General features: G+C 53.6%; 2 protein-coding genes and 1 long non-coding RNA gene across 4 annotated transcripts; 1 reads left to right on the top strand and 2 right to left on the bottom strand.

The window, feature by feature from the left end:
• Positions 1 to 1080: 1080 nt before the first annotated feature.
• LOC104011482 (glutathione S-transferase theta-1) lies at positions 1081 to 11695 on the bottom strand. The gene is made up of 6 exons (XM_087768392.1): positions 11500 to 11695; positions 11316 to 11372; positions 7098 to 7185; positions 5836 to 5986; positions 3415 to 3591; positions 1081 to 2375 (listed from the first exon to the last, which is right to left on the bottom strand). The coding sequence occupies exons 1-6, from the start codon at positions 11693 to 11695 to the stop codon at positions 2175 to 2177; spliced, it is 870 nt and encodes a 289-aa protein (XP_087624518.1). The 3' UTR covers positions 1081 to 2174.
• On the top strand, positions 11509 to 15668 carry LOC148054383 (uncharacterized). Of its 2 annotated transcripts, XR_015707155.1 has the most exons (3): positions 11509 to 11593; positions 12396 to 13645; positions 13779 to 15668. It is a non-coding gene; the product is annotated as an uncharacterized LOC148054383 (long non-coding RNA). The 2 variants fall into 2 exon arrangements; XR_015707154.1 differs by lacking the exon at positions 13779 to 15668 and having other exon boundaries at positions 12396 to 13729.
• Positions 15669 to 15804: 136 nt separating this feature from the next.
• Positions 15805 to 22025, bottom strand: LOC104011432 (glutathione S-transferase theta-1). Its single transcript, XM_087768393.1, has 5 exons — positions 21890 to 22025; positions 19173 to 19260; positions 18336 to 18486; positions 17619 to 17795; positions 15805 to 17070 (listed from the first exon to the last, which is right to left on the bottom strand). The coding sequence occupies exons 1-5, from the start codon at positions 21999 to 22001 to the stop codon at positions 16864 to 16866; spliced, it is 735 nt and encodes a 244-aa protein (XP_087624519.1). The 5' UTR covers positions 22002 to 22025; the 3' UTR covers positions 15805 to 16863.
• Between the last annotated feature and the right edge of the window lie 82 nt (positions 22026 to 22107).

The raw sequence follows: 22107 nt of genomic DNA, 5'->3' as shown, positions 1-22107 counted from the left end.
ACAAAAAGAGAAGATTCAAGTATCAAGCAACTATACCAGGACATGGGGCTGTCACAAACTTCTTTTATGATATGCGTTGTCCTTCGCCCTTGATGGTTCACCATGTGAACGGCAGATTGCTCACGGCCTCCCAGAGTTTTTAAACTGAAGACACTTGTTTTATTGTTTCTGTCTTGGAACGGGTGATTAAAATGCTTGTAGGGGGATGAACATACAACCAAGAGAGGACAGCACAGCAGCAAGTACTCTCAAACATGCTCAGCCTTTGGAAAATCATGGTAGTTTTTTTCCCTCCTGCAGATATTTACACATGTCATCATCCACTTAGCAATTCCACTCTCAAAATTACCAAAAAAATCAACCACTTCCCATTTAAAATTTAACTCAGTTGTAGACAATATTATGTGAATAAAACATCAATAAACATATTATTCAGCTACTGTTTGGAAAGAAAAGGAAGGGTGGGAATAAACGTGTGCCTGTTTCTAATATTTCTGGTTCATGAAAAGAGAGGGCCTTCAGTCAGAGCTCGTCTTTATAGAGAACATCATCACAAACAAAACTGCCTGCTAATGCAAGCTGACGTATACAATGGAAATCTCTTTCCAGACCGGGAATTTAAAGGTCTCCCTAGGCTCTGGACTATATCAGTAGTATCTAGAACTGAAACCTTAGTGAAAAACATCACCAGAACACACCAGGTTTCATAGAACTTACCAGCAGCAACGTCACTAGCCAAGACATGGTAGTACTGGAAAGAAAAGAAGCTATTTGATTGGCGAGAGAAGCCATTCCTCCATTATTTACTCATTTTGTCGTATTCCTTACAAGAAGCGTTCTTGGGCAAGCATTTCAGGGTAAGGTTCAAGGGCAACAACTACTTCTGAACAGAAATATGCAGAGAGAGATATTCCACCAGTTTCTGCATCCTTTACAATTTGTTATTTTCAACTGAAGAAACTAGAAATGGTTGTATTCTCTCTGTTTTACCCCATAAATTGTGTTGCAGTACAAAAGGGGGTGGTATTTGAGCTATAGCTAATCAGAAATAAACACAGACAAGAAAAAGAGCCCCAAAGCTCCAAACCAACTCTCTGCCCTTTTATTGTGATGCATATGTTGCTCAATGCCACAAAATCTCTTACTACTTCAGCTGCACAGGGTGACTTCTTGGTGAACTTCCATCCAAAACAGTCTCAGAAGAGCACATCTAGATTTACTCCCCCTCTGCATTTTCTAGGAGAAATGTGGATTGCTATTACAGTATTACTGCAGAAAAAAAACAATTTGATTGCCGTCATATTTCAAGAAATCACCGCGAATGCATTCTTTCAGTGTATTCCCTGTATAACATCAACAGAGTACTTCAGGTAGGCAGTTATTCGAAGGCTGTGGCCACCCTCGGCTTTTTGAAGTTGCTTGGTCTTTACCGCACGAATCTCCGAGAAGAGCCCCTGCCACGTGTGTACTGGCAGACCGAGCGCCAACGAAACCCAGTTTCTCGGAAATGAAGAGTAGCAATTAAACTGAAGAATTATGAAGATTCACAGTTGTAGATGAATATGAAGAAACCTCATAGTTCTCACAGGAACCTAAAGGCAAATAGAAGTGTGGAATGTACGTGGACAGCCAAGCAAGTTGCCTCAGCAATAAGAAACTTTAAAATAAAAAAAAAAAAAAATCAATGTCTTTTTCACTTTTGTGACTGCCTGTAATTTTGTGCTGTACTTGTCTGTGCAGACACATGCTGGGAAGGTGAGGATCAGGCACGCTTTGCAGCGCTTGAGAAGGAGCTGCAAATGTTAAAAACACGTGAAAACAGTGCTCATCCTCTACAGGTCTCTCACGTTCCCAGTTTGCAGGCTGGCTCAAATTTTGTCAGGAAATACCGTTCGTGCCTCTACCATCTCTGAGAAGACCGACACTGAAATAAAACCCAGATGCACATGTTAAGTGACCTGTAGGGCCTTTTGTGTAAATGTAATGTTTCAGGTCTTAAACCTTCCCCAGCTTCCACCCCCAAAGATATGGGAAAGGCCTGGGTGGGGGGGAAACACTCTGCAATTTCTGTGTTAGAATTACAGTGCTCTTTCCAGTTACATGTAGAACTGGAGGTCAGAGAATTAGTTAAAAAAAAAAAAAAAAGGGCAGGAAAAATGGTAAGATAGGTTAATTCATTTCAACATCTTCATCAACACAGGTGCCAGGTGCTCTTTCAGCTGTGGATCAATTTGAATGTTGCTCAGTTCTTTAATATTGAGGATCATCTCATGGGCTTGGAAGAAAAGCTCTTTCCCCACAGCATCCTCCACCCGCCTGCGCCACTCCATCAGCCTTGGCCTGTCTTCAAAGATGTCGCAACCAACTCCAACAGGCTGCAGAAAGGGGGAGAGAGCAACAGTGAGGCACGGGGCAGTCACGTCTTCACCGAAACAGGCACCAAAAGCGTACCTGCAGGTACAGGTAGAGGGAAAAAATGAGGAAGAGCTCGCAGAGGAGCACGAGGAAGGAGGGAAGTCTCTTTTCGTCAGGCGTATCTATCTGAGGGACACAGAAGCTAGCCTATATTTCAAAGGGCATTTACAAGGCAGTTCCTGAGTGCCGGAACAGCTGTTGTCAGCAGCAGAGATGACTACTGCTTATTGCGGGTGATTCTCAGCGACAGCATTGAAGTCAAGGTGGGCTGACAATTCCAGGGACAACTGCGCAGTCTGCAGTATGGAGTGCTACGTTATACAGCAAAACCACGGCACAAAACGCTAAGCGTTTAATTGAACTGATGTCTTAGCTGCCATCATCTGCCCCCCTTCTACTTTCTGCCTGTGCCACTCTCTGGAACACAACGCTGTAGAGAAGCAGAACTGCTGTTTTTCAGTCTCTGGGATACAGAACTGAGAGAAAGAATCACTTCTGGGCTGCAGGATCCAGGCCCTGACGGTCCGGCAGAGAACAATCCGTTTGTAACAGACTTAATTCCATTGCCTCTGTCTGAGGTTCAGTCTTGCACCTTCCAGACATGGCATGGGCAAGTACCGTCTGAAGAATATTCTTGTATGATGAAAATACCCCTGTATCATTTTCTTATTTCACCAGACCTGTCTGCTATTGCTTCTCATTTTTATATATTACCTCCTTCTCTGGAGATTAAAAATAAAGTCACGATAAAGGATGAAGGAGAAGCAGCAGCACTGTTAGAGAAGAGAAACAAGAGAGATCTGTTGCAGCCAGCTTTTTTTTTTTTAAACTGCTTTTCTGAACCCACTCCCCTATTCTCCTCATTGTCTTAGGCCAGTTCTGTTGAGATATGCCCTCGCTCCTCTGCCTGGAGAAGTGCTACCACATGCTGCACCCCTCTGCCCAGCAGCATCCGTTTTCCCTTGCGCCGAGACTTCCTTACCACGCGCCAGCACTCACTTGCATCAGCTCCACAATGGCCACAAGATCCGCCAGAGAGATCTCGCTCCCAATGATAAAAGCCTTGTCCTGCAGAAACCTCTCTTCAAATTGCTTCAGGGAAGTGGACAGCCCCTCCATAACCTCCTGGAGCTTCTCGGAGGGCAATGGCTGCCCTGTGAAGAGGGGAATCAGCACCTGAGGAGAGAAGGGACTTAAGAGTACAGTTGGCCATCTCCTCATGGATCTGGTGGTAGTCATTTACGTTACACCCCCATGAACTGCTCACGATCGTCAGTGATCCTGCAGCAAAGCTGCAGGAGGGATTATGCTAGAGCTTCATGGACTGCTGCGGTTCCAGGCAGCTCATGCAGAGAGCGCACAAGCAGTCCTAAGCGGCTAAGCTGCCGTGACAGTAGCCTCCAGCTAATGAGCAGCAACGTGCAGAACGAAGCCAAGGATTCAGCTTGTTTTGTGCCTGGCAGTTGTGCCTCCCACTCCACCTTGGTGGGTTACAAAAGAAAAACAGGCAGCAGCTCCAGGGAAGATAATCTCTGCCACAGTCGCCCCTGCTATGTCCTCGGTATCAACAGCCTGCCTAGACGGCTCAGCAGGCTGCCTGCCCACCAGCCACCCCTGCTACCCACCCTGTTGTGCAACTGGGTGCTGGAGGCAGGCAGCCAGGCAGGCAGCTGCCTGTCCGCAGGGTGACGGAAAGGAGGGCACAGTGGCGGCTGTGGCAGGGAGCGTAGGAGGGCCTGGAATGCACCGACGCCGGCTGGAGAGGCGGGAAATGGCTTCCCCCGTGTGACAGCAGCCGGCAGGCCTGCGAGGGGGTGAGCGCCATTTTCACGCCAGCCTGTCTGTGGCCTCCCAAGCATCATTCTTTAAACCACTAGAAGTTTTTCCAGAGCAATCATATAAGCGCGGTCCTTGTCTCCACGGACTTGCTGGCACGGAGGGTAGTTGCCTTTCCGTGAGATTTTTCACCATTCACATAGGCATACGCACCGTCGGAGCTCGCAAGTGTTTCACAACTATGCTGCCTCCACCTACCACAGCTAAAGAAATATAGTTTATTTAGAGAAGCAAAATTAAAGATACAAATTTCCGTCAGTGGGAGTGGACTGAATTTCTATTCGCTGCTAGTATATTCAACAATTCAAGTTGGGATTGCTTAATCCAAGCCAGGATTTTTGCCAAATACATGTGGAATCTATTTCATCAGAAAATTCATGGCCAGTTCTCTTCCTAAGTGGTTCCAGTTATGCGTGATGGGATCTCTGGGTATAATCACTTGAAACAGCATCTTCTTCCTTTACTGTATCTCAGGGCAGTCTGTCTTCTCCCATGTCTAGCTAATATGCCTTCTGTTACATGGTGGCTTTATATGTTTCCCTATTTTCAATTATTCTGAGGACCTTTTCTGTATCTGGGTTATCTAAGCAGCAGCAGCAATTAGTTGGATTTCTTTCCCTTGGAGCGCTGCAGTTACAGCCTGCAGAGACTGGAAGAAACCGCTTCTTGTACAAATCTGACTCATATTTGAATTGCTTCTCTGTGCTCTCTAGCCAAAAATTCAAATGTCAATAAATCAAGAAGCTAAATGAGTCCCGATACATTTTGTTAGGCACAAACAAGGGCAAACTTTACACGGGAAGAGTGAAGTTCTTACCTGTTTACTGGCAACCCTGGTTTCGTCTGAAATTCCATACCACAGCAGTACTTGCAGGGCTATATTTGCACCTGGGCCCCTCTAAGGATAGTTGCATTAACTGTCTGGTGAGCTGGCTGGGAATAGGTGTTCAGCAGAATCATCTGATACTAAATGATTACCTGCCTCAGGGTGATTCTGTTAATTTTGCCGAAACGTAAATTGATCTGACCACAGCGAATAAAGAAATTCTGCCATTCTCTCTGTGTCCCTATTCTGTCTATCCCCGAGCCCATTTCAGAGAAGTCCCTGCTGGAAGCAGAAGTCTCCTTCTGGATTTCCACCCTGCTGGGGCTGCAGGGACTTGTGTGAAGAATGCAAGCCGCTCTGCTTCCAGCAACAAAGCACATGCTCGCCAGAGAAGCAAAACTTCTGCCTATGTGCACGCTCTGCACAGCTGTGCAGTAAGGGGGAGGCTCTTGGAGGCAATATCCAATCTGTTAGATATTCCTTCACAAATCCAGGCAATGGAAGCCTGTTGGGCTTTGAGACCTCCTGTACCAGGCCTACTTTAAGAAAAAAACCAAAATGACCAAAGCTGCTTTTGCCAGATCCTGACGTTGAGCAATGAGGAACAGCTCCCTCTCTGACAGCTCCTCTCAGCTAGGAACGGCCTAGGTTTGTTATTTCAGCGTGACAAACTCTCGCCAAACTGGGGCTGTTCAAACGCTCAGTATTCTGCCAGGAAAACATCGCTTTACTCGCATTTTAATATTCAGTCTCCTTACCTTGATCCACATGGTCTTAGGAGCATTAGCCCGGATGTTAGCATGATGCCACGAGAGGTATTCATCTACCCGGGCCCGTTTTTGTATGTCTGATGGGTACCAGTGGTCGGGAGTGTTGTACTTTCGACTCAGGTACAGCAGAATGGCAGTGCTGCTCGGACATTAACAAGAGACAAGGAAGGCGTCAGGGAGTTGCGATGCAGAACGCTTTCGCCTAAGCTCCCTCTCCTGCCCCTTCTGAACTTGCTGCTTCCACTAAAAAGCATTCAGATCAGGAGCATTCAGATCAGGATTTCCAATGGAGTCTAGGGACCATACACAGGCATCTAATTCATGTTGACATCAGAGATGGCACTTAATCACCTTAGTTCCCATGAAAACTTTAACCTGCTGGAACACCACAGCGCCGTTATGTGGTGCAGAGTACTGCTGGGCAGTACCGGGGTAAAGAAACACTAAACCTCCACAATCATCTGTCAGCAATGTTAACCCCACTTGTTCCTCGACTGTTCTGACCCATCTCTCCGAGACCTCTCCATGTTTATGCGCTTCTGTACTAAACGAAACCCTCTAATGGGTTGTGTTGCCTTTTCATCAGCTCTATGCCTAGCCCGAGGCTTCCCGAAGTCAGTGGAAGTCCCAGCAAGGCGAGCCTACAGAATCTCTTTGTGTTTGTCCAGATGTTTATACTTTCACTAATCGGCAGGAGAATTCAGATGGAAAAATATCTTAGTCATCTGCAACGATCTGTAGGCTGTTACTAGAAAAAGAGATGGCACAGAAAATCCTGTGCTGACAAAACGGAAGAAAATGCAGACCCTCCCACTACGCTGACACTACTATAGTTCAACTATTTCAGTATTATGACACCATTAACCAGTCTCCATATTAATCTTATAATGTAAAACCTAAATTTTATCTCTGTAGGTGTTCACTTGTTCTTTATGACTAATTCAGATAGATAAACAGGATTTTTTCCTACGGTAAAAGGGATTTTTATAAGCTTTAAACATTTCCCAGAAATGTTTATAATCCCATTTTGAGGTAAGTGCATTCAGGGTAAGATCAAGAAGTTAAGTCAGCTGATTTGTTTACATACTGAAAGATAATTCAAACAGAAAATGGAAACAGAGCAAATGAGGTTATACTGTTACAAATAACCAACATGTTCATAAATTCTGTGATCCTTAATCGTTCAGCGGGAATGACGTCTCCTAAATGCTGCACAGATTACTGGTACCCGAGGAAGTCTGAGTTCTTACCATTCTGCTAGGGTGAAGTCTCCATCCTTTAGTGCCGGTACTTTCTTCAAGAGGCTGACTTTGCCAGCTCCTTCGCTGTTTGATGGCCCTAAGAACGTGAGCAGACAAGTCAGAGGTCAAAAGTGTATCTGCCAGTGAATGAGACATGAAATACCTGTAGCCAACTGGACAATCGGTGAACTGTGTTAGGTTTTCCCTAGGCGGTCACATTTCACAATTAAAAGGCAATGAAATCGAAGAGTTGGTGTAAAAGCTATCTGCAGAGGGCAGTCGGCTCAGGCCGCGCACGTGGCGTGGAGCAGTTCGCATTTCTATACAGGAATTCCATCGCTTGGCTCTGGTACCAGTAATACTTGGCAAAACCTACTGAAAAATCACTCCCTAGGAGGCATTTAGATACCACGCTGAAGGTGCCGGTATTGAAAACACTATGGCAGGTAAGCAGGAACAGCTAACGGACTTGAGAACAGTGTGTCCTACGGCTTTAGAGACAGTGGGGAAAAAGACAGGAGTTAGGATGAAGACAACTGAGCAGCTAAAAAATACTTAATATTTGCCCAGGAAGCGGGGTCTGGAAAAGTTGAGTTTGCGTGCAGAGCATCCTGAGGAGGGCAGATGGTTGCTACTCCTGCTCCTGTTCCCGCAGGCAACACCAAAACAAAGTCATTTTCCTGCAGTTTGCACACGTGGCTGACTCTGCCTAGGATGGAGTCGTGATGGAAAGCAACTGAAAAGCCTTGTGCCCACAGAGATCGCTGCAGCGGCTAACTCATCAAAGGGAACCCGGCTGGCTTACAGACACGGAGCAAAATCTTTTTCCTGTTTGTTTGTTTCTGAAGAGCAGAGGGAACTGAGCATTTACAGAGAAAGCAAATGCTGTCAACAGCGCTGATGCCTCGGCAGACACACAGCTGAGGATGTTTCCAGAGTTTTTGCTGGGATGGGAAAAACACGAATGTCAGCACTACAACAGCAGGCTCATGAAATAATTCCTTCTGCCACAGTGGACATTTGCTAGGGGTAGGGAGGCTCCCACACCTCCACCCTGCGTTACTCCTGGCTCTGCACGTCAACCTACCTCGCAGGAAAACGCAGGAGGAAGACACCGTCCCATGAAAGAGTTTAAACTCCACAGGCCCTTGGAGTTCGGAGGCATTAGCAGCTGACTATCTAATCGGGCTTTCAGTGTCCCACTGCAGGCACTGGACTTGCCAGTCAGCAGTTAAATGCCAGGGAATCGTACAAAAGTCCAGGAACACCTACGTAAGAAAAGGTGTGAGGAGTTTGTTTGCTTTGCTTGTTTTAAGTGCTCTCTATAAGGAAACACATGACATTCCGGGGTGCAAATCCTGATCAAATCAGCACGACCAGCAGGAGGTCTTGTACAAAAATCCCTTTGTTAAAAAAAAATCAGGGCCATTCACTAACAGACAGCGGCCTGCAGCCCCAAGAGCTACTCGCCCCCATTCAGGAGGCAGTGGCAGCCTCTGCTTTCCTGGACAAAAGCGCAGCAGGAAATAGTCCCCAAGAAATAAAACCGGCCTTTGGACTATGAAGTTTATTTGCGGTTGGCTTTGAGAAGGGGTAGGAGAAAGGAAGGTCACTGCATTACAAATTACAGACTACTTTTCCAATATTGATTTCACCCAGTGAGACAAATGAAGCAGAGCAAACATTACCACCCTCTTCTCCTTTCTAGCTGACTAGCCTCTACCTTGTTTCTTCTCTGAGAAGTGCTCTTTTAAATTCTGGTGTAAGTAGCTTCACTGGAGATTAAGGTTCACGTCCATCTGCCGACTGAGGGGATTCAAACCCAGGTCTCCCATCTCACTGGGAAACCTGGCTACCTGTGGCGACGGTGGCCTCCAGCTTAGCTGGGTAAGGGGTCCCACATGCACGGCAGAACCAGGCAGCACTGTCAGGAGAGGGAGGAGGAAAGGGCTTCTCAAGAATAAGAGTGAGACATAAAGTGCAAGTTAAGTTAAGCCTAATGATTGAGAAACTTGAATATAAAAAAAAAAAAAATCCCTGAAAATCAAGCCAGCAGGCAAAGGACAAGGACAAGGTGCCTTACGCCCATGATTTATATAATAAAAACAGTGATGCAAATTTGTGTAAATCTACTGCCATGCAAGGAGTTGCTCTGGGAAGGTGCTTGGTCCTCTGCTTTTGGAAGGGCTCCAAAGGCCAGTAGGCATCACACGCCCAGCTCTGGTGAGATCTGGAGAGTCCAGGGGGTCTTTGGAAAAATGCAGCAGGAAGTTGCAAGCCAATAATGCTTACAGCTAACGAGCAGCCAATTCTCAGACCTAGCTGTCTGGTCGTTCTGCTGTGTTTATTACCGAAGGCAGAGGGCAACTGAGAAACGACGGTATGAGAAGCAGTGGGTGAGGGCAACCCGAATCAGATTTCAGCCTGCTTTCATCGTGCAGCAGTCCTAGCAGGAACACCGAACATATTAGTCCCCTGATGGGACTAACACGTCATCACAACAGGTTGGACAGTAGGCCAGCGTCTGCTACACAGACCGCGCCGCAGCCCGGCGATGGCACCTCGTTTGCTTTGGCTCGTACAGGGTCTCTGCGTACAGACACAGGAGATCTGTGCCGAGACTCTGCCTCCGAGCTGCAAACTGATACGAGCCTTGGTGTGAACATTAACTCCAGGCTGCTTCACTAGGACCGATTGCTTATTGTATTAAAATGGAGACCGATATTTGTATCTGCCGTTTAGCAGAGCTTAAGCTTGTGCCTCTCTTCCAGCAAGCAGAGCTAGCCTTTTTGTTTAGTGGTATTAGGTGGCCCATCTTTATCATTCCTGTAATGTTGACTTGACTTACGGTGCTGTTTAACGTCAGTTGCATCTGGTGTAGCTAGTTCTTGATGTCCCCCAAGGAGATATATACACACACCGTGCGTATTGCTGGGCTTTGAGGAATAACTTTCATAAGCAGAGTATACACTGTCAACGAGCAGGGCAGGCTGCACACAAGAGGAATTCTTAAGTGTAAGTCATAGTGCAGAGAAGGAGATTTACTGGTGGGTAAAAAGAGCAGCGGGCAAGATTTTACAGAAGTAGAAAGGGGAAAAAAATCAGTCTATTTGCCAATCACATCCCTACCTAATCATAAGTAACAATTTACTAGGAAAATGCAATATGTAAATGGGCAGTAGTCGTCTTACACAGTTGGACAAGTCTGAACAGCTGAGTGTTTCTGCTAAGTACACCGTTCCCAGAGCACTCCTCGGCTGCCACTGTGACTAATTTGCTAGAAATGGCTGGAGGAACATTCCTTGGGGATCCACAAAAATAGATGCAGCACAGCTATGAGACCGCTCAGGGGAGAAGAGCTGCATGGTCAAACCATCGCACTCCGGCCCCTCGGCACAGCACGTATCTAAAATCGCTCGGGTCCCCCGAGGAGCTCGTCCTTCCCTCCCCACGGGCCAAGCAGAGCTCCCGGGCGCTGGGAGCAGGATCAGCTCTGATGTGCAGCTCTGGGCAGCCTTGAGCTGTTCCACCCTCCCCAGGCAGGATGGGACCCTGTCCGGAGAGGCCACCGGGTGAGACCACCGCCAAGCCCCTGAGCTCTGCACCTCCGCAAACGGGCGGTCCCCCGCTTCCGCTGCCTCCAGCGTTTCGAGCGTTTCCTCCTTCGGCTGAGGCTGAGCCTCCCCGGGCGTGGGCTGACGAGGCCTCAGCAGGGAGAGGGCCCTTGCACCGCTATGGATCTGGGAGGGACCGAACCGACCTTCCCTACAGAAGGGTCCAAGGCAGCGCCCCGGCTCGTCCGTTCCCGGACAAGCGGCAGCTCGGTGCGAGGAGGCGCCGGGACCCGGCCGGAGCGGCGGCGGCCGGCCAGGGCTTCAGCTGCTCCCCCGGGGCGGCGAGGGGCTCCCCCGGCGCCGCCAGCGCCTCCGCCGCGGGCCGGGCGAGCCGGAGGGCAGCGCCGGGCCCCTCTGCCCACAGGCCGCGGCCGGGGCCCAGCGCGGCGCCCGGCCCGGCCAGCGCCGGGGGTCGGCTCAGCTCGGCCGGCCCCGGCCCCGGCCCCGGCCCCGGTCCCGGCCCCGGCCCCGGTCCCGGCGGGGATCGCGCTTCAGCGCCGGCTGCTGCCAGCGCCCCGTCCCCTCCCCGCCCGCGGGGCCGCCGCCAGGCACCCAGCGCCGCCCGGGAACCGGGACGGACGCCCGGGGGGACGCGACCCGACCCTCACCTCACCTGCGCGGGGCTGCTCCGCGCCGCTCCCCGCCGCCGGCTTCTTCCCCAGCACCGAGTCTGCCAAGAGCCAAGAGAGCGGCGCTGAGCCCGCGGCCCCCGGCGGGCTGCGGCCCGCCCCGGCCCCGCCGCCCGCCACCGCCTGCGGGGCAGCTCGGCGGCGGGCGGGCGGCCGTGCCCGTCCCACCTTTGAAGAGCTCCACCTGCTTGAACTCGAAGGGGATGTTGTTGCTCCGGGCGAAGATGTAGATGGAGCGGCAGGGCTGCGAGAGCAGGTCCAGGTACAGCTCCAGCCCCATCCTGCCGCCGCCCGGCCCGGCCCGGCCCGGCCCGCGGGGAGGCTGCCGCGCCGCTCTCGCCGGCCGCCCGGGGCCGCCCCGCATGGGCCGGCGGGGGCCGAGCCGTGCGCGGGCGGGCGGTGCCCTCCCCCGGGCCGCGCCCTCGGCGGGCGGCGGCGCGGAGCGGGGCTGCGGCCCGGCCTGGGGCGGGGGGGCCCGGGGGGAGCGGCCCCGGGCCGGGAAGGTGCCGAGGGACCCCGGGAGGGCAGCGAGGCACGGCCGGCGCCGGGGCTCCCCGTGCCGCAAGGCCAGGCCGCCCTGGCCACGCTAGGGCCGGCTTCGGGAAGAGCGGGTAACCTACCAGTCGTGGTAACTTACGAGTAACGGGCAATCCCCAGCCTCAGAAGGAGAGGTTGGTGCTGGGCCCCGCGGGAGCGGGGGCTGTCTGTTCCCCGCCACGGCCTTGGCTGAGGCCGCAGGGGCTCGGGAGCCCGCTCTCGCCCACGGCATCCCGCCGCGGCTCCCACAAGGCAAACGCTTGTTTTCGTAAGGCGGCCCTGCAGGGATGTGTCACGCTGCGAACGGGGCCCTCACGCGACACCTCTAAGCCAGCGTTAGTCTCGCACCGCTAGATCTCAGTATGGTTTTCAGTTCAGAAGGTAATTCTTTGGTCACGTAGTCTCTGCCTAGCACTGCGAGGCGACGCCTGGATGGCAGGGAAGCATGGAGGACTCCTCTGCGGGCGTTGCCTCCGCGTGCTCCCAGTCAAGCGCCTTTCCTCTCTCCCTGGTATTTGTCATTTCAGATTTCCACAAAAGCAGAGGAGAACTAACAAAGCTCAGACTTGAATTCAAGCCCTTGCACGGAGCCTGCAGCGGTTCGCAGCTGTGCGATTCGGGGAAGGTGACATGCTGGATGAGCACGGGGACTTCTGGGACTGGAAGACAGAGCGGCTGAACCACTCAGAGCAAAGTCACCCCCAGTCAAACCCACCTCGGCTCAGCTGACACCTTTTTATCAGTGCTGGGCCAGAGAGCTCGTACGTCACGCACAGCCGCATGGCAAGAGCCACGGGAACCTCGGGGAGGGGGAACGGGAGGGATCAGTTGCTCTTCTACTTGTGTAAAGGATCATTGCAAAGGGTGGTGAAGAGGCTTGGATACTGAGCGGGGCGCTCCTTGGCTGGATAAATTACCAACGGGAACACTTTCAGGTGCTTCATTTTATAGCACTTTGCCAAGACTTCTGCTCCGAGAACCCCTTAGGAACGGGGATTACTGTTAGAGCCGTCACTCTGCCAGAGTCTGGTGAACGAGCTGCATCGCAGCTTCAAGTATTGAGTTCGCTGCGCCACACGCCTATGTTCAGAGTCACTCTTCAGATTTAGAAACCGCATAATAAGATTTTTTTCAGTTTCTTGGCCAGACCAGGGAGCGGGGCTGTGTATACACACACACTTCGGCTCCCTGCAGTACAGTTTGGCCTTTAGAGCACCAACACGCCAGAGATGAAGGCTCGTAGAGTATTGTGGCAGGTGCTTGAGTTCATGTCAAACTCCTTCAGTGCAAAGAGATCTTAGAAGTTAAGGGGGGGGGGGGGGGGGGGGAAAGGAGCCTGACCGTGGCTCTGCACAGGTAATAGCCCCAGCAGTCTTCGTGCTTCAGAACGGTTCCGTGTCCCTACTCCGAGATATCCTCGAGAAGAGTTCCCCGATCTCAGCGGTGGGTAGCAAGATGAGCAGCGTGGGTTCACTTTGCTCCTTTATTTATGGTTCAGTTGAGCCATTAGCCCTGTCTGGGCCTGGTGCCTCCTGGAAACGTTCCTGCCTTACGTTTTTCTCCAATTTGCTGACTGCCCCGCACAGCCCACACAACCAAAGAGATACTTTTACCTGGTCGTGGTGTACGTATGTCATTTGATTGCATTATTCCTGGCTCTAGGCTAGTGCTCCTAGCACTGTATTTTCATTTGGCTCCATCACCTCAAAGGCCGTTTTCCCTCCCTCTACTTTGTCTATCAGCTTTTTGGAAAGAGGAACAGCACAGAAGAAATGCAGTAAGTTTTGCAGTTTATTTCTTAATCGTTTAGAAAACGTCTCAGGATGTGTATGTTTTTTAAACATTCCTCCCATTTTGTGTATACCAGCTTCGTTTTACTCTAGAAATCACAGGCTCTCACCTATTTCCAGATAGCCCCTGGCAAGAATTGAGGAAATTGAATCAGAACAGCACATTCAGCGGTCACCGGTGCTGTAACCCCTCTCCGTGTTCAGGTGAAGGGGGAGCGGACACCGAACAGCCCTTGCCCTGTGGCAGGCAAAACTCTTGCACAACCTGTGGGGTTTTGGCAGGCAGCTCCCGAGGCTCCCAGTCCTGGGGCCGGAACCAGCCACCATCAAATGACACCAACGAACAACAGGGGGGAGGTGGAGGGACAGCGACAGCCAAAGTACAAGGACGAGATGCCTTATCTCTGCGATTTAGAGCAAAAAACCAGCAAGGTAGGTGTGTCTGGTGTACAGCTCCATTGCCGTCCGCGGAGTTACTCTGGGGAGGTGCTTTGTCCTGCAGGCGGGGAAGGGCCCCAGATGCCGCTGGTCACGGCACGCACAGCGTCACTGGGAGGGCAAACCTAGGGTTCAGGTGGGCTCAGAGCAGACAGGGAAGACTACGGGAAAAGCGATTTAAAATCTCCTCCTGTCCCCACGACCACGCTGGAGCGAGGCGGCCGCCGACCTGTGCGTTTACCCTTTGTGACCCCGGCAGCGGAGGAGCACCAGGCGACGAGCTCCCAGCATAGGTCCGACTTGTGTTGGAAGGCAGCCGTCCTTGCAAGGGCACACACTGGGTGACATTTAAGGAACTTGCGCCTTATTCAAACAAGCAGAAAATTGGCTCAAGACTCCCTTACATGGAGCTCTTGTGCTGCAAGTATCATAAATAAGAGCAAAACAAAAGACACTTTATTTGCTTTGGCTCTTGCAATGGTTTGGCACGCACAGCAGCCCTGTCTCGAGATTCTGCAGGGAGGTGTGTATCAGGAAGGGCTCTGCTACCAAGCCCAGTTTGAGGTCTGCAGAGATTAGCAAGAGATGAGGCTCTTGGTTTTGATGGCTTCTCCGCTCTGCTTCTACTTGAGCAGAATTTTGCTGGGAGGAGGAGGTTTGCTCTCGACAAGAAAGGGAGGAGTCGGAGGTCAGGAATCTGGAAGTTAGGCAAAGTGCAAACATGCTAACAGGAGAGCGAGGCTGGGGTAGCAAAGGACCTGTTGTATTCCAGCGGCACGCAGCAGCCCGGCTGGGGCTGCGGCAAGCGGCAGGTTAGAAGGAAAGGAAGCGGTTGGCGGTGCCGCCTGAAGAGGCCGCTTCCTTTGGGCTCGGCGCTGCAGGCAAACTGCCTCCGCAGCAGCGCAGCAGCGCAGCGCCTACGGGGGCTGTGCTCGGGCCCCAGCCGCGCGGGCGCTCTCGCGGCGAGAAGAAAGCTGCTGTCACCGACTTTGCCGCCTGGAGCGCGACAGGCTCTCCTCAACAAACTTCCCAATAAAAAAGTCAGGCAAGAAGACAAATATGCTCTGCCTGTGTCAGTGCTGAAACTGAGAGTTTTGGGGCAAGTCTGCTTTTTCACTGCTGACATTTAGGATTTCCTGCAAGCTGGAAGAACGGAAAGTAAAAGGGACCGGCCTGCTTGGCTGCTTTAGCTCAGCCCACGGGGACGTGCGTTGCGAGCTGCGGTTCACCGTGCCCTTTTGAACTGAAGGGCAGGTTTACTCAGGAAACACACGCAGAAGAGGCAGCTGGCTCGTGCCCCAGAACCAGTAGGTCCAGCTGAAAGGATGCACGACACGGGTTTGAGCAGCTATTTTCACCTTTTCTGAGCACTTGTAATGACTTGACTTGCATTAAGATGACTGACACCTCACACCCAGCGTGCTATGCAGCCGCCTCGGCGGATGGTGTAAGCAGCCAGCAGAGACACAGATTTCCAGATACAGCCAGAGCTTAACAAGAAGGAAAAAACAGTTCTGCAAGCTGGAACCTTCCCCATGGCTCGCACCTGGCAATGGAAGGCCACAGGGACAGGAGGAGAGGAGGGCAGGAGGGGTACAAAGGGACATGGGCGAGAGGTTTCAAGGGTGCTGCACAGGCGCGGAGGGTGAATCAGTGGCCGCTTCCTTCCAAATCCTGTTTACAAATTCAAGCAGAGCTACAACACGTGGCAAGCGTAACCATTAACTTTACTGAAGAATCTGACGTGACAGAAGAGCAGTGGAACATTAACCACGTTTGAGCTGACGGACCGCGCGCCGCTCCCCCGGGGCTGGCCAGCACCCCTCCCTCTGCCACCACCGCTGGCCCAGCCACCGCAGCGCTCGGCAGTGGAGAGCACCTGGCCGGAACGGCTTCCGTCGAGCTGGCAAAGCCGCTCTGGGGAAAGGACAGGAGCACCGATACGGTTTGCAGAGGGAGAGGCAGCAGCTTCACCCAGAAAAGCAGCTTTTCTCAACTGCGCAGGCTGTTCTTTGTAAAGTATGGCATGAGCCTGTGGTTGAGGATCTTTATTGACGGGACTAACCCCGTCCTTCCCGGAAGCTGGAGGCCTCGCTCGGGTACCTGCACAGCCCCCCGCCCCGGGTGCTGCCTCCCTTTGCTCCCCGGTGACGCAGCAGCCTCTGGCGGCCAGGTGCTCCGGGAGCCGCGGCAGGGTCCCCACCCAGGGCTGGGGCCTGACCTGCCTCTTCACTACAGAGCAAAAACCTTCCAGCTGAGCGTGCTGCAAAGGGAAAGCCATTTTCAGTGATTTTTCCTTGTTTCAGACAGAACTGCTCTGTCACACCCCCAGGAAACCTTTGCCTCTTCTATGGTGCTGTGACCTGGAAAACTCAAAACAGGGATGGAAAGGGCAGTTCTGACCGGCCCCGGTTCCCACAGGGACCGAACCGCCGCTGTCCTCAAGCGGATCCAGCGGTGCTGGAGCATGGAAGAAAAGCCTATAGGGCTACAGCTCGCATACCTGTAGTGGACAAGAGGGGAAAGCAGCTTACTGCAGTCTAAGATGTAGTTTTCTTCCCTTCTAAGTTGCAGAAAGGCTGTGATTGAAGTGCCTTTTGTGGAATGGTGTTTCTGAATGATTTTTAGAAGAAACGCTGAAATACTAGAATCATAGAATGTTCCGAGTTGGAAGGGACCCACAAGGATCATCGAGTCCAGCGCTCCTGTCCCTGCACAGGACAGAGAGCCTGCACAAAATAATCCATTTTACTTAGAGTGTAACCCCCTAATTCTGGCCGGCCTGCTTTAGGAGCTGGTGCTTGAAATGCTCCAGCAGTTCAGGTGCAATCTTATCAGCGGTCAAGTTCTTGGCGGTCAAGATCCCTTCGTGGGCTTCCTGGAAGAGCTGCTTCCCCACCGCTTCTTCCACCCGCCGGCGCCACGCCGCTAACTTCGGCCTCTCCTCAAAGAGGTCGTAGCCGGCACCTACAGGCTGCAGAGGGAGAGCGAGAGAACCCGGGGGTGAGTCAAACAACGCATCTACCAGGGACAGGACCAGCAGGAAGCAGGGATGTGCTTTTGGCCCAAGGCAGCCGGCAGTCACGCTAGGTGGAGTTCATCTCTGTTCTCAGCCAGCGGAAGCAAGCGCTGTCATCCTCAGCAGCTGCTGTCCCCTGGGACGCGCAGCGAAAGGGCACTGCCGCGCTAAGCCAAGAACCGTCTAACGCAAACACAGAGCTCCGCGCACACCAACACATCTCTTCCAAATAGCTGTACTTGCTCTGCCGAGTTCGTAATTTATCTTTTTTTCTGAGGAATTTTGTCCGTACTTCTATAGAGAGAACTGTCTCCAAGTAGGTGTTCCCTGGCAAACTCAGTTATGGTCAAAGGCAAAAAGGAACAAGGTTTAACTCCCCGTCAGGAGTGAACAGCAGGGAGAAAGCTCTGCCGTTAAAGAGGTGGCGGTGCCGCAGCCACAGCCTGGCCCAGCCTGCCCGCAGCCCGGCTCGCGTACCCAGCAGCGCTGGGGCTGATGCTCACCTGCATGAGCTCCACCAGCGCTACGAGGTCGGCCAGGGAGATCTCGCTGCCTGCAATGAAGGGCTTGTCCTGCAAGAACTTCTCCTCAAACTGCTTCAGGACAACGTTCAGCTCTTCAGTAACACCTTCCAGTTTCTCTGGAGGAAGCGGCTGGCCTGTGAGCAGGGGCAGCAGCACCTGGCAGGGAGAAGAAACAAGTTGCTTTTTACGTATTTCCCTCCCAACTTAGTCCACACCCTCCCACTGCCGCCGTCTAAGGATCCCTCACCAGCCATGCACCACAACAGCTGGTGCTGCTCATCTGCTTTGGCAGATTAACGTTAATGTCAGTCATTAATTCCTGGCTGTCCTTGTCTCCTCCCTAGAAAGTCTGAAATTTCAACCACGAGAGTCTCCTCTCAAGGGAAGGCTGCATCATCTGCAAGCAGCTGCGTTTTGTTTTCCAGCGGGAGGTTCGTTCTTTCCACGAAGCTGGGCAGAAGGCGGTGAGCTGTGTCTGGTGTTAGCTGCTCACCCAGGACGAATTTGCTCTGGATCTCAGAGCGTGCACAGAGCTGTGGCTGCAGCACGAAGCATTCGGGCCACCGCAGTTGTTTTGTTCCTGTCTGTCGCCAGGCTTGCACCTTTGCTCAGAAAGGCCCTAAACACAGGAGGTACCTCCTGGGCCACTGCACTCACAGCTCTTAGCGCTTAGTTTTTGGTATATAACGGGCTTACCTTGGTTAAGAACAGCTTGCTCCCCTTCCCGCGAATGTTGACGTGCTGCCATGACAGGTACTCATCAACCCTAGCCCTTTTCTGCAGGTCAGACGGATACCAGTGATCAGGAGTCTTGAATTTCCGGGCCAGGTACAGGAGGATCGCAATGCTGCCCAGAGAGCGAGGCAGACTGTGAGCTGGTCATCTGAGATTAAAGCACCTCATCCTTTCTTCTTCCCCCAAGTTTTGCACTGCTGGACCAGCAGCAATACAGCCCTGGTCCGCGTCAGGCAGAAGCGCAGGACACGCGATTGCCAGGCAGGCGCAGCACACGAGAGGCCGCGCTGCCTTGACCGGCTGCTTGGGGACAGCAATTACCCGATACATCAGCCCAGCGAGACAGACGTGGCCTGCTGGTACAGTTGCCCCGTCAACATTTTTGAGCAAATACGAGCCACAGAATGAGTTTATACCAAACCAGAGCTTTGTATTGCCTGGCCATCCAGCAGCGCGTGCCTCGCGTCAGATTTACTGCATTGCCCTCAGCCTCCGGCTGACGGCAGAGCGCAGGAGGATGCACGGACAGGGCTTTTGGCTTAGAAATGTTGCCTGCGTGCAAGCTAGCTCCAAGCAGCAGCTCACAGATTTTTCCATGATCAATGCAGTTTGAGTTGCTTACATGAGAAAGCTTCTCTTGAAACATGGGTTTATTTTACGTACAACCGGAACAGATAGGAAGGAGGCAAACAACTACCTGGGCTGGCGTCCCAGTGGGGACCAAACAGGGCACTAGCAGAATCCAAGCATTAGGATAAGCAATACTGCAGGAGGGATCTGAGCTTATTTGAGCCTCACCTCTCCGCTAAGGTGAACGAACCGTCCCTCAGCGCGGGCACCTTCATCAGGACGTTCACCTTCCGGAACTCCTCCGTCCTGTGCTGCCCTGGGGAGGGAGACGAGGAGTTTTACTTGGCAGTGATGCTCAGGACCTGCCTGCAAACGCCCGCGGGGCCTGTGGGGACCACCTGGCCTCGAGTCCCTGGGTTCGATTGTACAAGTACAGTCTTGTTGGAGTTTACAAGCAATCAAGAAGTACCGCAGGGTGAACGGGGGGGTGCCCCATGATGTCAGCCTACTTGCTTATTGCCTGCGTACCAGAACAACCTCTCGACAAAGGGCAGAACGGTCGAGAGCCCTTCCATACCGACAGCGCTTGTCAGCTCCGGGCTCCGTCAGCTCCAAGCTTGCGCCTGCCCTGTACAAACCCAGAGCGACCACCAAGCGCCTTGGAGGAAAGGGAGCTCGGTATCAGAACCATGAACCACAAGGACAGCGAGAGGGCAAGGGGTATTTTTTTTTTTCTGGAAGATAATGTAATTTATATTCAACTCTTTTTAGTCCTCAGATGGAAACAAATTTCTACGATTCCATATAAAGCCATGGGTACTTTATTACAAATCTATCGGCTCTTTCTGTGGGTTTTGCACATCCTTTCTCAGAGCAAACAGGGATTTGAGTTTGCTTTCAAGCCCCCCGCCCGACAGGCGGGCAGAGCGAACCTGACAGGAGACAGAGCCTTGTTCGCCCGAGGTCCCAGCCTGCGCCATTACGTCTGAACCCAGTCCCGGGAGCCTTGTTCTACGCGACCCGTTCGTGCCAGCCCTTTCCAGCCCCTGACTTCAGCCACACGTGCGCACCTCTGTATTCGAGCTTCTCTACCAGCCGACCCCGTGCCGTGTCCTGCGGCGTGAGTCACCCGAGAATCCCTCTGCCAGAGGGGATGCTCTGGAAATGGTTTTCGTTTTCCCAGTACTTGGCAAACCTGATTTGTGACTATTCCCCCTCACTTGGTCACTTGGCTCGCAGCCCGTCCCCTTTCAAAAAGACACTGGGATTTCCTACGGGCGGCGTGCGGATTCCAGGTCTCTGGGTGTCCCCGGAGCGCCGTGCGATTTCTAACCGCTCTCACTCTTTCTACGCATTTCCTCGAGAGCTCCCCTGCCGGGGCCCAGGAGCTTTTCTGGGGGGACGCCGTTAACCCGCCGGCTCAGATCCGAGCGTGTGCTCCCTCGCCCGGGCCTTACACACCGCGCGCGACGGGCACCAGCGCGGTGAGGCCACCCGCACCGCATCCCCGAGCGAGCGCTCGGTCGGGGGCCGCGCGCCCGTACCCCCGCCGCGCGGCCGGGCGCCGAGCTCGCCCAGCTGCGGGGCCAGGAGCGCGTCCCCGCGGCGCGGGAGCCGCACGGCTGCGGCCATGGGGCGCACCTCCAGCATTCCCCTAAGCCAAACTACCCGTCTTAAACCCGCTGACCACAAGCAAACGCTGATGCCACGGAGCACAGATCACGTGGAAACTGGGATTTAATTCACTTCTCTTCCTCTCCGTTCCCCGGTACCTGTATTTCAGTCGTTCCGTTCTCCCCGATGCTCTCCGCTCTCCTCTCCTTTGCACCAGTGTCCCACCACAACAGTTTGTTTATTGGGAAGGAAGGGGAAGGGCAGTAGGTGGGCCTGCCCCCAGCTACAAAAAGTAACAGCAACTTTTCCTGCCGCCAGAGGCCGGGGGAAGGCGGCAGCAAGGTGCGATGAACTGAACGCACAGCTGAGGTGCGCAGGGGAACACCCAGAGACTAAACCGCAAGGCGCCTGCGGTTTCTCCGAGTCACGGGCCGGAGCCCCTGTTGTTTCTTTACCAATTTCAGCCCCAGAAGCCTTCTCGTCTTTCATTGTTTTTAAGCGTCACTTACCAAGGTGTTTTTTTGCCAAATACATTACCTTAATTTCAAATCCAGCAGAGCTCTGGGAAGGTTGAAGGAGAGCTTTTACCAGCTTCAGTTACAAGGTAAGAAGACACAGATCTTTGGGCACCCTTTGGCGATGACCCGTGGTACCTCTCGCCTGCTGGCTCCTACCAATTATCAGCCGGTTTTACTGCAAACTAACCCCCTTCCCTTCTCCCTTTGGCAGCGCTCGGACCGTCCCGAGGGGGCGGCGGGCCGGGCCCTTCCCGCGGTGCAGCCCCCGCGAGGGGGAGCGCAGCCGCTCCGCACCAGCGCCGCTGCCCGGGGCGCTGCACCGGCAGCCGCGCGCCCCGGCCGCCCTCGCCCTCGCCCACGCGTGGGCGCGGTTGCCGGTTGCCGCCGGTTGCGTCCATCCCGGGGGCGGGGGGGGGCGGCCGCGCACCCCGCGGCTGCGCCTCGGAGGGGCGCTCCTGGCTGCGGGGCGTTTTCTGCTGGGGCCGGGATGAGGCACCGCCCGCCTCCGCCGAGCCGCGCCCGTCGCGGGGGAGCGCAGCCACCGGGACCCGCTCACAAATCAGGGCTTCTTCAGAAAATTGGGTCCCGTTTTCGCCCTGAGCGGAGGAGCCCGCGGCGGCTGGAGGGCACCCGAGCCCTCTCGCAGCTCCGGCGCTGCCGGGGGCGAGCGAGCGACCGACCGGGCCCCGCCCGCGGCGCGGCTCTGCCGGGGCCGGGCTGGCGACGCGCAGGTCGTGAGCGGCGGGGGGGACCGGGGGCCCCGCCACAAGCCCCCGCCCCGCCACAAGCCCCCGCCGCCCCGGCCCCGCTCACCCTTCATCAGCTCCACCTGCTTGAACTCGAAGGGGATGTTGTTGCTCCGGGCGAAGATGTAGAGCGCCCGGCAGGGCTGCGAGAGCAGGTCCAGGTACAGCTCCAGCCCCATCCTGCTGCTGCTGCCGCCGCCGCCCGTCCCGTCCCGTCCCGTCCCGTCCCGTCCCGCCCCGGGCCGGGCCCTCCCTCGGGGCGGGGCGCAGCGCAGCGCAACGGCC

Source organism: Nipponia nippon, unplaced genomic scaffold (genome assembly GCF_047370975.1).
Source record: "Nipponia nippon isolate SJK-2023a ecotype South Korea unplaced genomic scaffold, ASM4737097v1 scaffold_30, whole genome shotgun sequence".
NCBI lineage: Eukaryota > Metazoa > Chordata > Aves > Pelecaniformes > Threskiornithidae > Nipponia > Nipponia nippon.
The sequence above is the reverse complement of the archived record's forward strand: the minus strand, read 5'-3'. Positions and strand labels throughout refer to the sequence as shown.